Genomic DNA, 14385 nt, shown 5'->3' on the forward strand with positions numbered 1-14385 from the left:
AGATGAATCCTTGCCTATAAGTACACCGCATAATCCCAAAACTGATGCTACACCACCATACAAAGTAAACACTTGGTAGTATGATTATCAGCATAACTACAACCATAATGGCAGCAATAGCATTGGCACTTATGGTTCCTTCCTTTCACAAAATAGCCTGGAGAGACTGACTTTCAAAGTACAAAGACGTAAAAAAGAAAAATTCACATTCTGAAAGTATTTTTTTTATCACAAACCACATTCTAAGGCACTAACTTTGTTATCACAACATACATTTGTAATGCACCAGCATGTCTGAAATATAAATTTAGCTTTTCTTACAATGAGCTGAACCCCCAGCTTTGCTTTTTGCAGTGTTTCGCAGAAATGCAGTATAGATGCTACAAAATCTACAAGTTAACATGATAGACAAAAAGCAATTACTGAAAATCTTTCAGTCCTCCAAATAATATCTTAAAGTGCCCTTCACTATATGTGTCCTACATATCATAGGTGCTAAGAACAGGGCAAAAAGAGAAGCCAAGACATGCTGCAAATTTGTTTTCCTCGTTAGTCAAATTGGAAAATAAGATTCAATATCACCATTTCTTCATATTTTCAGTGTTGTTTTTTTTTAAAGCAGTGGACCTTCATACATTTCTGTGTTTTCAGCTGAAATGGTGATGTAAAATTCAAATATTCCAAGATAGAAAAAGTGAAAAAAATCCTCTTTCTCAAGAGGATTGTTTCCCCCCAGTTACACTGTGGTTAATTTTAGGGGTTTAGAGTAGGTCAGTTTCCAGTGAAATGAAGTGATGCCCTTTATAACAAAGAATTTATTTACCCTATAGAAGCTTTCATTCCTTAGCCAAAGGTAGCTTAGACATTACCAGGCATCTCTGATCAGTCACCCAGATCAGTCACCCCCAGAAGCCAAGCCTTGTTGAAAATGCAAAAGAACCATCCTCAATAACCACAAAACCTTTCAATTTCTGGCCTGAGCTCTCACCAGTTACTTTGAACTTGAGAAAGATATCAGCTGAGTCATCATATGACTCTTGCTGTTACTGCATTACAAAATAATTACAGTACATTTTTTCATTTTAAGGCGTGCAAGTCATGTTTGTTCTCAGAATCACAGCAAACTAATATTGGCTCTGCTAATAAACAGAAAACTGCAAATAATTCTTACTTGTCTTAACTTCCAACTTATATGACATGTCAGAAGCCTGAAAGTCTTTGTCAAGGTACCACTGTTTTTCACTCTGTATTTATCATGGGACTTCTAAATAATGAATTTGGGCTTTAGAAGATAGAATTATTACTTCAAATTCAAAATCTTGTATACATTTCTATTCTTTAAGCTCGTAATTCTACAAGCTTACCATCATTAGAAATCCTGACCAAAACTGAAAGTGCTTATGTTTTAAGTTTTAAATCAGATTAATGTATTACAATATGAAACAATGCTCTCAAACAGTGTAAGATACACAAGGTACCATTTCATAATATTCTCTCTCTTTTCAGTTGTGGGATGAATACTTTCAAAGCTTTCAAACCATTTTCTCAATATTTAAGTTGGGCTGTATTTTAATCTACACTGCAACAAGCAAATGACCTACAATGTTATGAATTGCACTGACTGCCTATTAGACAAAGCTCCAAGAATTTGACAGGACATCGAAAGATTTCATTTTGAGACTTTAAATGCTATTCCTCTAGATTTAAATATTTAAGACAAATGAAATATATCTTTAGAATATTTTTTTCTTTCTCCTCTTCTTTGCCCCACCTAATTTTAGAATTCTTTAGACCCAGTTTTACTTGAGCTATCAACATACAACTTACAAACATTCAACTGAAATGAACGAATGTTTCATTTTCACAGAAGGAAATATCCACTTACAGCATCTTGGCCTTAATCCAACATACTCCATGTAAATATACCCTCTAAAGCTGTTTATGCATGAACAGCTGATGCAACTGAAAACTGTCAATCAGGAGATGATCTGCATGCATACATACATCTATCTAGCTTTTTTTCCCAGCCCCAAGGATTCATAGGTTTTAAAGCTGAACAAGCAAACAAAAGATCTGTCTTATGTGTACTTCACTGTCGTAGGCCTCAAAACGTAAGTCACAGAAATGTTCATTGCTTAAATAAGGGCATTTGGGTATAAAGAACTACATCAATCCTCCTGTACAACCTAAATTTTGTTCTGCTTCTACTGATCAAGATTTTTCATGTCAAAATATTAACCATATTTCCAGCAAAACAGTATCACTAAAAATAAGCTATTTACTCTGTAAATACACTTGGCACTTACAGTATTTTGACTGGAAAAAAATGGAAGAACTTCCTAAAACATCAATTTTAAAAATGGCTAGTAACTTCCAATGATGTTCAAAGATCCTATCCTCAGTTCTTGAGAAATCTTACAGTAACTGGACATAAGCATGTGATGAGTCATAATGAACTCTTAGCTATTAATTTGTGATGCTCTTTTTCAGATGGATCCGTAACATTTCTTTAAAAGAAAGTTAATGAATGATTGAAATAGTGTGTCACTAAACAGGTGACATACATCTGTTGGCTAGCGGGGGACATTGAAAGATAGTAACAAACAAGACAAGACTAAAAGCAGTACATTTAGTTAGCATCTTTAAAAGCAAACCTTTTCTTTGCATAGAACTTTGGAAAAAATATTTCCATTCAGGGAAACCATTTTCTTCCTGGACAGTTGCAAAAGAGATTCAAAGGGCAAAGAAAGATTTCAAAATTCCACAGGTTCTTAAAATATTCTGCTAAGGTTTGAACGACATAATTTTGGAGGTACAGAGAATGTACCTCCAAATGTACAAAGAATAGAAACAAAAAATAGATCAAGAACATCAAAGATTTTCCCTTCTAAAAGCCCTTGAAAATAAGATCACCTGTATGCATCGTCTTCTTTCAAGTCTCATATCATCCTGCGGGGGTGTGGGGAACAGGGGGAGTCCAGCAGCAAACAACACTGCAAAATGAAGAAAAAAGAGAAGTAAACATAAATACAAACTAATAAAATACCTTAAAAAAAACTGTAAACCTCCATTCTACTAGATCCACATAGTGCTTAGCTCAACCCTAGCTCTCAGGTATAACCACAGAACTAAACCAATGAAGTACCAACGGAAAACGAAGGTACCCAACAGTAAAAGTAGAGACAGACATTACAAAGACTATCTTCCATTGACATCTATCATTGGGAAAAAAATTATCTAGGTGTCAAGATTTCAGGGATTAACTTAAATTTCAATTGGTCATTGAACAGTTCTGAAAATTAAGGTCATCCAAAAAAAGCTCTTCTCAAACCTGCAAAAGTGAAATGATTGATAGTTACCAACCTTTGCAAAGCCCTCAAATATATAGATTTACAGAAACTCAATATTTATAAAATATGAGTGAACTTCTGGGGGATTTTCCCAAATCAACAAACTACAGAACTGTAAGTGCACATAAATCCACAAATGTACAAGTCCATTTTTTCCTCATATCTCACATGAAATTGAATTAAGTTCACCTTACACCAAATCACAATATGGTCAGAAAAACAAAATTATAACTTTCTACAAGACAAAGAGATAAAGACATGAGTTTCTACGAAGGAATCTCTAATAAAAGTTAAAAAGAACAGTGGGATTATGAGAAGGAAAAAAAACACAGCTAAAAACAAAACCCCAAAACACAACACCCAACAACTAACCAACCCCTGGTCAAAGTATTTTTCAAATATTTGCTTTTCACTTGTTCTCCAACAAAATACCATTAGTACTCTACAACCTATGAAAATATCAAAACCACTTACAAATTACTGAGAATTTTAAAGAACCTTTGCAAATTACCTAACAGTTCAAACTGTAGAGTCTAGATGATTACAGTTTGAACACCTCCTGATATATGCAACTCCAAGAAAGTGTGTCTAGCCTAAAATGCACTTAGATAACCCAATTTGAGCATAAAACACTGCAGTTCATTTCTTCATCAACAATGACTGAGCACTGCAGATACCCTAAGCCCAGCTAGCTTTTCTGCCACCACCCTGGCTTCTTCCTTGTGCCACGGAAATATGACACGCATACACACACACGCGCGAGAGTGGTGGGAAGACAAGGAAGAATTACTTATGTGATACATGTAAGAGTATATGCTGCAGTGGTTCTATTGTTAATTTACAAGCAGGTGAATTCTTGCTGTCATGCCTCCAAAAGATGGAGGGGGCAAACAAACTGGCCATCCCACATGATGAATCAACAGCCTTAATTTTTCACTACTGAAGTTCCAGAGAGACCTAGAATGTCACTGCCACATCCACAGTAGCAATGAATTTGGCAAGGCTGATGAGTATTGCCTAAGGCTACACAAGATCCTACAAACTAGGTGCTCTCAAGCCTAAATCACTTCCCTTTGGATAAAAGATTCAGCCTGGTATGTATTCCAAGTGTATACATCACACAGACACAGTGTCTTGCACTGAGCTTAGTCCTACTAAACTCAGCAGAGGCAGTCACTTGTGTTCCAGAACAAGAAAAAAAGAAGGAAGAGCAAACTCTTCTCTTCTTTACACTAAATAGTCCTTGGATTTAAACAAAGAAACAACAGAAGTCCTGGAGCACCTGATAGGTCCAGCTTACATGGGTATCTTAAGGCTACAGAGCTATAGTCCCATTTTTGAAAGCTCTCTCTGGCTAACATACTGCAACTAGGAAAAAAAACAAGTATCTGTGGACACTAAGATTACAGAAAGCCTTTTCCAGTAGTAGCTGTAAGGACTGAAGGCATCTCTCTTTTGTCTTTACCACCTTGCAGCTCAAATACAAGAAGAATCACCTCTCATTTGCATCAGTACAAGGCCAGTTTCAATACTAATGCAGCTTAGTTCAAACTATCAACAAACATAGTTTGAGCAAAGCTAGCTGATTTTCAGCCAAAATAGACTGTAGAGCATTCATACATTGTCTTCTGCCAGTTCTACAATGGGAATGGTAAGCTCCAAAAGCAGCACATTAGCACATCTCTGGCGCTTTACAACAGCCTAATGTTATAGCAAACCGACTGCAACGCTAGCAATATAAGGCACTGTCGTGGGCAACAGACTGCCAACTCTATTCCAAATCATAAGAAGAGGAAGTCAGTTGATAAGAACATAGTATCCAATAAACACAAAGACTACCAAGTTATAGCTACAAACTTGAAATCACGCAGCTGATTTTGTAAAAGCAGTAAAGCGATTTCATACATATGGGAAGCTATGCTTTTTGCTGATTGGAAATTAATCTATACTATTTTAAGATCACTTATAATACAATCTGATAAAGTATTTCTCTTGCAAAGAATTCACAAAGGTATAAGAAAGGAGAAACCGAACTGGAAAGGTAACACACACAGACCTGAATTATTTTTGAATTTAGAAGATGACATTAGAGCTACCGGCAATAAGGAAGAGTTCCTGATGTAACTATGAAGTCATGAACAGGGAATCAATACATCCACCCATTTCATAGCTAACCAGCAAAACATACCCATCATAAACCAATGCACTTCTTCAGTCTCCTTACAACTATCCAACAATTACCACATTCTGAAGACCTGAACAACTAGCATGGAATTAAGACCCGGAGTAGAAAGGCAGGTGTCTATTGTAGCACTGCATTCTAAGAGGGGACCCACAACATAAGAAATAGTTTTAAGACATTAGCAGAAAACAAAGACAATGAGTTACTGTTATGGTAACAGTATCACGGACACACAACATAACAAAAGTAGTTTAAAATGTTACCCTTTTTTTTTAAATAGATACAACCAAATGGCATATAATAGCTGCAGGGGCAACACACTCAACTCAATAATTGAGTGTCTTCTGTTGTGCCTCTGCATTGCCAAGTTCTTCAAACCAAAAGGCCTTTTACACAGCCTGTACGAGGGCTTCATGGTTTAGATAATAAATTGACGATAAGAGGAGGCAAGAACAAATCCCACTCATCACACAGTTTGTAAGATCATTACTAGAAGAATCCCGTTAGTAATAACATTTACTGGGCTTCAAGAACCCAGTTCTGGTATAGAACAGAAGTGAATTGGAAATAAAGGAGTAAAGGGAGGAAAAGATGACAAGAAAGGTGTTGAAAAGCAAATCATTGAAAGTGGTATAGCAAACAAAAGAATAAAACCTGAAGTCTTTCACTTAACAACGTTCTTAGAAATCAACTGTGTATGAAGCTACGATGCTAAAACTTTACTTTATGCTTTTATTTCCTATTTTAATTACTGTTGCTTTCTATTCTTCATCTTCCTTATCCACAGAATGCTCCTCTGATCTCCTCAAAACACAGATAATGGGTTTACCTATCCAAAGCCACTCCAAATTAATGAATAATTTCAAGTGTAAAGTTCAACTTTACCACAAAATGTTTAGTTAAATAAACCAAAGATACTGAGCACATTTTATCCCAGGTTATACTCCACCATATTAGAAAGATGGTGACTGAAAAACATAAAGCTTTCACATGTCTCTGACTTTTCCTTACACCATAAGCCTAGTTTGCCTGTTAACCTCTTTGAGGACTAATGTTTTATTCCACTGTATTCCTTAAGAATCCTCCTTCCTTCAAAACACTCAATACCCAACGTACATCAATAGATTCAATGTAAATCAAAGTTGGTTTCAGATCAATCGTACTTCTAAAAACCTAGAAGTTAAAGTGCAAAAACCATTACTAACATTTCTCTGAAGAAGTTTCATCATCCTCCCGACTTCTCTCTTTTGTGTTTGCCTGGATATCAATCAGATTGTGAGTTTTTGCAAATGGGGACAATTTTATTACATACGAGCACAGTAGGAAGCCAGTTCAGCTGAATCTTGATGCAGCAGAGCAGTAAGATTAATTTTTTTTAAACTACATTATTTCATAAACTTAAGAATGTAGGTAAGTCATATAATATGTTGCGTATTTTGTTTACATAATAAATACAAATTTAAAGCAGCTAGATTTAAAAGATTCTATGCAATTCTCTCCAATGCAAGTTTGCAAAGTGTTAAAGGCAACTATCATAAACACCTTTAAAAAAAGGCCACATTTTCACTATAATTTGTTTAAGCATATATGAAGAATTCTTTCCATGACAAATTTAATTAAGAGTTTTCAGAATATCAACAACCGCAGACCCAAGAGCCTGAGTTAAAAGAAAAGTCTGCTGGGGAGGGTTTTACTTTTTACATTTTACTAATTAAAACACTTTGTATATAAATTTATTTTCCTTATTTGGTATCACTGTTTATAAGATTCAATACGGCACCTTTAGTAAAAAATTGAAAGATTGTGCAAACTAATCACAACAAAGGTCTGGAAGTTCTTCCTCGGTGAAAAGCTTATTTTGTAATTTCTAAAGTCATACTCCTGAAGTACCAGAGAAAGCTCTGCATATCTCATGATTACACACACTGTTGTCAGAGATGAACATAATTCAGGTCACCGACCTTCAGTAAATGCAGGCAGGCCTGTTGCTAGCAACATGAAATATAAATACTTACTTAGAAGAAAAATATTTATTTATTTACTAGGAAAATTATCCTGAGGTATACACCACTAAATTGATATTATTAACATACTGGAATAGAATGGATCTAGACATACATCAATCTATACAATAGCAATTTCTTAAGCCGTTGTTATTCTGCATCTCAACAGCCTACTCTTAACACTATGCACGAACAGCCAATTACGTTGCTTGACATAAGACATACAGGGCAAAAGAGTCAGCAATAGACCAGATGTGGTGTATTATTTAAAACACTGCATAATAAAATGTGAAGTACAACCAATACTACTGGAATTTTAAAAAAATTAATAAATAAATAAATCTCATAGGATGCTAGCAATTGTCAGCTTCCAGGACTAGTTCCCAGAGAGACACAACTGAGGAATTCCAAAATCATTGTTCTTGCAGCACCTAGCGCACATACAGTGTCTTTTGTCACTAGGCAAAATGACGTGTTCAGATGTACAAATTAACATACATCTGAAAACCAAACACACAAACACATATTTACTGTTTCTGTTCTACTTTGGACCAACAGATGTGATATTATATATAAGAAATAATTCATGAAAATGAAAAGAAAAAAAAAAATCAGACTACTTCATATATCCAATGTACAAAGCAGAACTCAGTACAACATCTCAGGTTCACCCACAAAATCACATACATAAAATTAAAAGCAGATATGTTTCAGCATGAAACCCCAGTATATCCCTCCACTTTTATGGACACCTGCATGTTTCTATACCTGATAGCCAATATACTGAGTACTAAGAAAAATATGAGTAATTCGTGATCAGCGTCACATTTAGCATGTTCCCAAAGAAGTCATAGATCCCTGCCTCCAGGTTTAAGTGCTTTGGTATTACGGAAAACCTATTAGCTGAACGTTTTCCCTGCAATAGTCAGCAACTACATTAAAACTATTGTTAGGTTTTAAACTTCATAATTCAGTAAGAAAAAAATAATATATCTCTCTTCAGTTTAGTTTGCGCATTCAACAGAACTATGAGCACAGTCACCTTCATATGTCAGTTTACCCCATGATTAAGAAAGGGAATGTTAAAATTTTGGGAAGAGGGCATTTTTGCACGACTGGTTTTCAAGTTAGGGTGAGAAGACAACGACTATCAAAACTGAGCTTATACTAGACTTCACCAATACACTATTCATCCTAAGAGCTTGTATTATACTTCGTACTCTCAATGAGTTTTAAATTGCACACTGCTAAACTAGAAGACTATGCTAGTTTCTAGATCAGTATTTATGAGATCCTTATGAAACAACTGAATCTAAAACAAAGCACACTATTATCATTTTTCTTGTATACTGTAAAATTATTTTCAGTGTTCCAAAAAGCACTAGTTCCTCTAAAAAGAATATACTGTGAATTACTAGTTTCACTCTTACGCTAAATTTACAACACGTGATGCAAGAACCCATCCTTTAAGCGTCAAAGCACGTACAAGCAGTTTTATTGAAATCACGAAGTTTCTCACCCAAATTCAAACCTGGCAAAGACAGAACTACAGTTGCAGTTGAACAAGAGTATCTTTTCAGCAGCAGTACCACTTAAACAGCCCGTATCCTTTCCACCACCACCTGCTTGTCTGAAACACTGCTACTGTTACAGGGTCAGGTCACTCTGCAAACTGCACTGAGGAACTGACCCAGGTGGAAAAATGGAGAGCAGGAGGAAGAATTCGGGGAGATTTCAGAGTGCAATCTGAACCTCTGAAATACCCGATTTATAACATACTTTTTTTTTTTTTTTAAACCTACCCTTTTTATGAAAAGAAATGCATAACTTCTAAAAAAAGTACTGCTTTCCTTGTACATGAAAGAACTGAACAGTGTAAAACTTATACTTGACCCATACAGCCAGACAACTCAGGATTTGTTTTTTAAATATTTATTTGTTCATGTGAACCCCAGAATAAAGCCTATGGTTTTAGGAAGAATTAAACTGACACAACTTAGGAGGGAAAGAAAAAAAAAACAAAAACAGAGGAAAAAAACCCCACACTTATGCTAATATAAAAGTTCAAATACTTCAGATTTTTTAGATAATTTGCATATGCTTCTTTTCTTACTCATTGACTAAAAATATTAATTTTAGAAGCACAAACTTAAAATATTTTTCAGTATACTAACCGTATAAGGAATGACAAATTTGAGGGGGGAGTGGTTATTTTTTCCACCCACTTAATAGTGTCAAGCAGAATAGCTGCGGTTACGTTTTAACTGTTTTGGAACAGCAGAGTCATGCCACTGCATTTACATTCCCCTCCCTCATCCAAAAGAAGCAAAGAGAAGCTACAGCAGGAGTTGCCCATCTCCTGCAATATCAGGTAAAATATTCACAACTGTTGGATGGCACTGAGCTCTTATAACCAAGCACTTCCTTCTGTTCTGTTTAATGGCCTGACTATAAATGCAATTTCTAAGGAGTCCCACTTACATGATCCTTGAAAATAATTCCACCTCAAATTCACATAAGCTTGAAGAAAACAGAATTCCAGGAAAGGGAAGGGTATTTAAGAAATCCAGGTATTTTTTAATTATTTCTATGTCATCCTACTAAAACAGTTGTATAACAATCTAATTCTTCTTCATGTTAACACACGTACCCTACCTATGACTTCCTTAAAAGGTGACATCTAATAAGCAACTCTTTAATTTTTTTAAAGACATAGATCCATTTTAGTTAACATGTTAAACATGAACTAAATAGTAGCATGCAAATAAAGTCGTATTTCAAAGTAGAATATCCATAAGGGCTGTAAACTAGTTTATCCAGAGTAATTTGCTCTTACAGTTGTGAAATGCTTTTCAGAGCTGAGATTTTTCTATAGATGTCCTCAAATGATTGATCATTTCATTTACAAGAACTGTTTCTGTTCCTTGTGGTTGAGAAAAGAACTTGAAAAATGCAAAGCAAAACATATGCTACTATATATTTGCATTCATCAGTTTAGAACTTTAGACCTCAAAAGTCTCAAGAGAGTATAGCCTTCCTACTTCTCCCTCAATTTTTTCAGCCATAAAGCAAGCTAGCAAACAAAGAATTAAAGGAGCACCTAAAATTTCCACAGAAAGTGGCCAAACATCACTCAGTTTACAGGTCTTTACTACAATCTTGATATTACTACAGCTTACTATTCTTCCAATTTAACACTCACTAACTACTACTATCATTCTTTGTTGTACCCTTTATTTACAAAACAGACTCCCTACTTCTGAGACCTGGCAAGAGAGGGTACTCAGATGCAGCTACTTCAATTTTTTAATCTTATAGTTGGGACAGCACTCATAGTGCTCTCCACACAAGCAATGCATACTGAAATGCTTTTACCTCTCAAAAACTACAAGAGCTCTGTCCCATGTTATACATACATATAGGTACACACACACATGCACATTACATGTATATATATGGGAAATAAGGGCGGTTATTCTTCCCTTCAAACACAGACTATTTTAACTGCAATGCCTTTATACTGACGAAAACATAAAATCTTATTTTCCAACAGGCAAAGACAACAGTTTCTGTCCAAAAGTTTGCTATAACAGCTATTAAAAAAGGAATAAAAAAGGAGGCATTCCAAGAAATGGAAGACAATAAAATGGGCATCTATCTGAATGGTATAGTATTTTCACAGCTACCAGGGTTTTAAACAAAATATTATGACAGATTCAAGAGACTTCAGCTTTCTAAGTGACCCACTCTCAGTAGAGGGGCTATCATATGTCTAAATGAACTTTGGTGGCAGATAGTTCCTACGTTACTTACAATGATGATCTGGTGTTACATATTTCAAGTACATTTACAACAACCTAGATGTTCATTGCCCTGCTACAGTAGTACCTTTAATCTTGAAGGCTTCCAAAAGATTTTAATACATGGAGATATGCACACCTATAGTCTTCTAAATTAAAAAACAAAACAAAACAACCAACCACACACAACTGTCAACTGCTGGCTAGCTCTGTAAACAGATGGTGCTTATTTACAAGACTTTGGGTAAGTGGCTTGTTTCAGCCATACATTGGTTAGTGTGCCTTTTAAAATATTTTTTAACCTTTTCAAACACACCATGGACTAACTGCTGTTTAATCGATTCCCATATGTCAGCTCCCATTGACAACTGCAATGCCACAATCTACCTTTGCCGTTCATTGTTCAGGAGATTTAGACTGGATAGGCATATGCATAGTTAGGTACTCTCTGGTCATGTGTTAACCATATGCCTGGGTCTTAAACAAGCCTTCACCCCATAAATCCCCATACCTTCTGCCAAAGCAAGTATACTTCTGCTATGAAAAGTGATAATGGAGTAGTACTGCTATCCTTTCCACTTTAACACGATAAATCAGATTTAATTGCCCAAGCTTCAGTTCAGGCTAAAAAACTGAAGCTTGTCTCCTTCCACCTTGTATCCAAAGAAACTAAATTAAAATATTCATTTCTCAAACATCAGAATTTTCCATGTATCAGACTTCACCCACTTAGATGGGGTTTTCTAGGGACACTTGGTCAGAGATGTTTCTGAGCCACCGCATCTAAAAGGAGCAGAAAAAGGAAGAAATTTCTTTAGTTACAAATGAAGACTTTTATCATCCTAGAAATCCTGCAGAACTCAATGCAAACCTTCTCCAAAAAAAAAAATATCTAGCCCTTAAAAATCAATTAACAAGCTAGCTAAATCACATGTCTTTCCAAGAAGACTTAAGCCACAACATCATTCTGATGGTAAACTCACCAGTCATTAGGAAAAAATATTAAAATTACTATATCTAGAGCGCAATCATTTAAGAAGCCTGCCATGGAGGATGGCCTCAGCTCTAAGCTTTCTCCTTTTTTTTCTTCTCTCGGGGAAATAGACAAGACACAGTCTGTCTTATCATCAGATGATGATTTTTATGCAGGACAAGTTCACAGGCTTCACATTTATATTAAAATAGTCAAACGCAGTACTTCAGAAAAAGGGTAAACACTGCCTCTACAGAAAGGCAAGGGGAAGAGACTTATTTAGCAGGTTGACAGCAGCAACCAAAGCAGTTTTGGCTCACAAATAGCTATTCCTAAAAGTAACCCTAAACACACTCTATTTCCATTTTCTCTATTTGCACTACTCACGCTCCCAGAGCATTACTTCTCTTTTTCTACATATCCCAAGCATAATACTAAAATGGAAGACGAAATAGCCATGCAAGTGTAGTAAATGGGGACATAACCACAACTTAAGTTTGCTTACAGAACTCAGATTTGCCTTTTAATTAGATCTATCAATGTTAAAAGGTGCTTGAAGGGAATTTTAGGATTACTTCTAGGATTTTAGGATACTGACAAAGTAACTGTGACCCTAAGCTCACAGATGGGAAAGAAGAAGTTACAAGTTGTTTAAAGACAAAGAGGAGGAACCCCTTATTTCCAAAACTACAATTGCCACAACTGCTCTTCCAGCTCTTTTTAACTTGGAAACCAAAAACCAAGCTCCAGCTTTCACCAGACATGTCAGTATAGAAACACCATGTTTAAAAATCTTGTTCAACATACTTTCAAATAGCAGTTCGTATGAAGTTCAATAGCTTTGAAAATTAACAGTGGTCAAGTTCAGGCTCCATGACAACCAGATGGGATTCAAAATTTGATGGTGAATAAACTGAGTTATTTCATTAAAGTAAGAATTCTCAGGCTGCATATCCCCAAAAGCCAAAGCTGATTTAGATTTGGCTGCTGTGTTTCCCCCCACACCCCTCCTTGCCCTTAACCATTCAGTGCAGGCCCATCTCTTGCACTGCATCTGATATCTGCCCCAATCTTGCTGAGTCAGTTCTGCAATTTAGCATGATGTAAAATATTCACCTTTTTTGATCAGTTTCCTGCTGACTCTGCACAGCTCCAGAGCCCAAGTCTGACTTTCAGCTTAAAAATCTACACAGTAAATAAGAACCTAATTGTTCTTTTTAGCACGCGCATACAGCTAACACATTTATATTCTGCATAATACTACTCGATCACAGAGAACTTTATTTTCATTTTTGTGAAGTCTTTGATGTTCTGGACCTTCGAAACTTGACAGTTCCTAGGTGAGGGCCAGGAGTCCAAATACTTACTGATAGTGGAAGTGAGGCAGCCATGCTCTAGGACTGTGCTGGGGTAATAAGCAGGACATTCTGCCCATGGAGGGAGAACCTCATTTCTTTAGGTGTTGTGTGACACAATAAAATGGTGATCCTTGCCAAAAAAGCTCACTATCTAAAGAGACCATGTTTGTCCACAGAAAGACAAAAGTAGAGAGCTCAGAAACTTTAGCTATCTATAATAAGGTTTGCTGTCTAGACTAAGGCGACAGTACAAGAGAATTAAAAAGCAACCTAGCTAAAGTATTTCCAATAGTTCTCGCCAAACTGCCACAGAGCACCTTGAAGACCACAGCTAACATCTGGTTTGATATCGATAGAAATAGACCCCACCTCTATTTCAAGAACACAAGTGAAATGTTTACAAGCTTTTCTATATATAGCTTGTGTCTGTCATAATAGTCTACATAAATAAATTTGAAGAAATAAATTTAATCAGGCATGCCAACTACAAACATCTCTGATGTTGGAAAGCAAGATGAACAAAAAAAAGACTTCACCACAATAAAATCCAGCATTCTTACCATTATTCAGCTCTCAATGTCCCAGCCTAAGTATATATAGAGACTTCCACAATATGCTTTAAGTTCTAATTCAGGCTCAGGTTGACCAATGTAACAGTAGGAGAGAAATCTGAATTCTAAAGCCAAAATAATTCTATTTTGGATTACTGCAGCCATCAC

General features: G+C 35.8%; 1 protein-coding gene across 1 annotated transcript in view; it reads right to left on the reverse strand.

Annotated features, from left to right (window-relative positions):
• Nucleotides 1–14385, reverse strand: part of DYRK1A (dual specificity tyrosine phosphorylation regulated kinase 1A) — an 86641-nt gene that overhangs the window by 54147 nt on the left and 18109 nt on the right. The window contains exon 2 of the mRNA XM_059815535.1: nt 2914–2993. Coding sequence (XP_059671518.1) covers nt 2914–2923 — 10 coding nt within the window. The 5' untranslated portion in view covers nt 2924–2993. The remainder of the gene's footprint in view (nt 1–2913; nt 2994–14385) is intronic.

Source organism: Gavia stellata, chromosome 1 (genome assembly GCF_030936135.1).
Source record: "Gavia stellata isolate bGavSte3 chromosome 1, bGavSte3.hap2, whole genome shotgun sequence".
In the NCBI taxonomy this organism is placed as follows: Eukaryota; Metazoa; Chordata; class Aves; order Gaviiformes; family Gaviidae; genus Gavia; species Gavia stellata.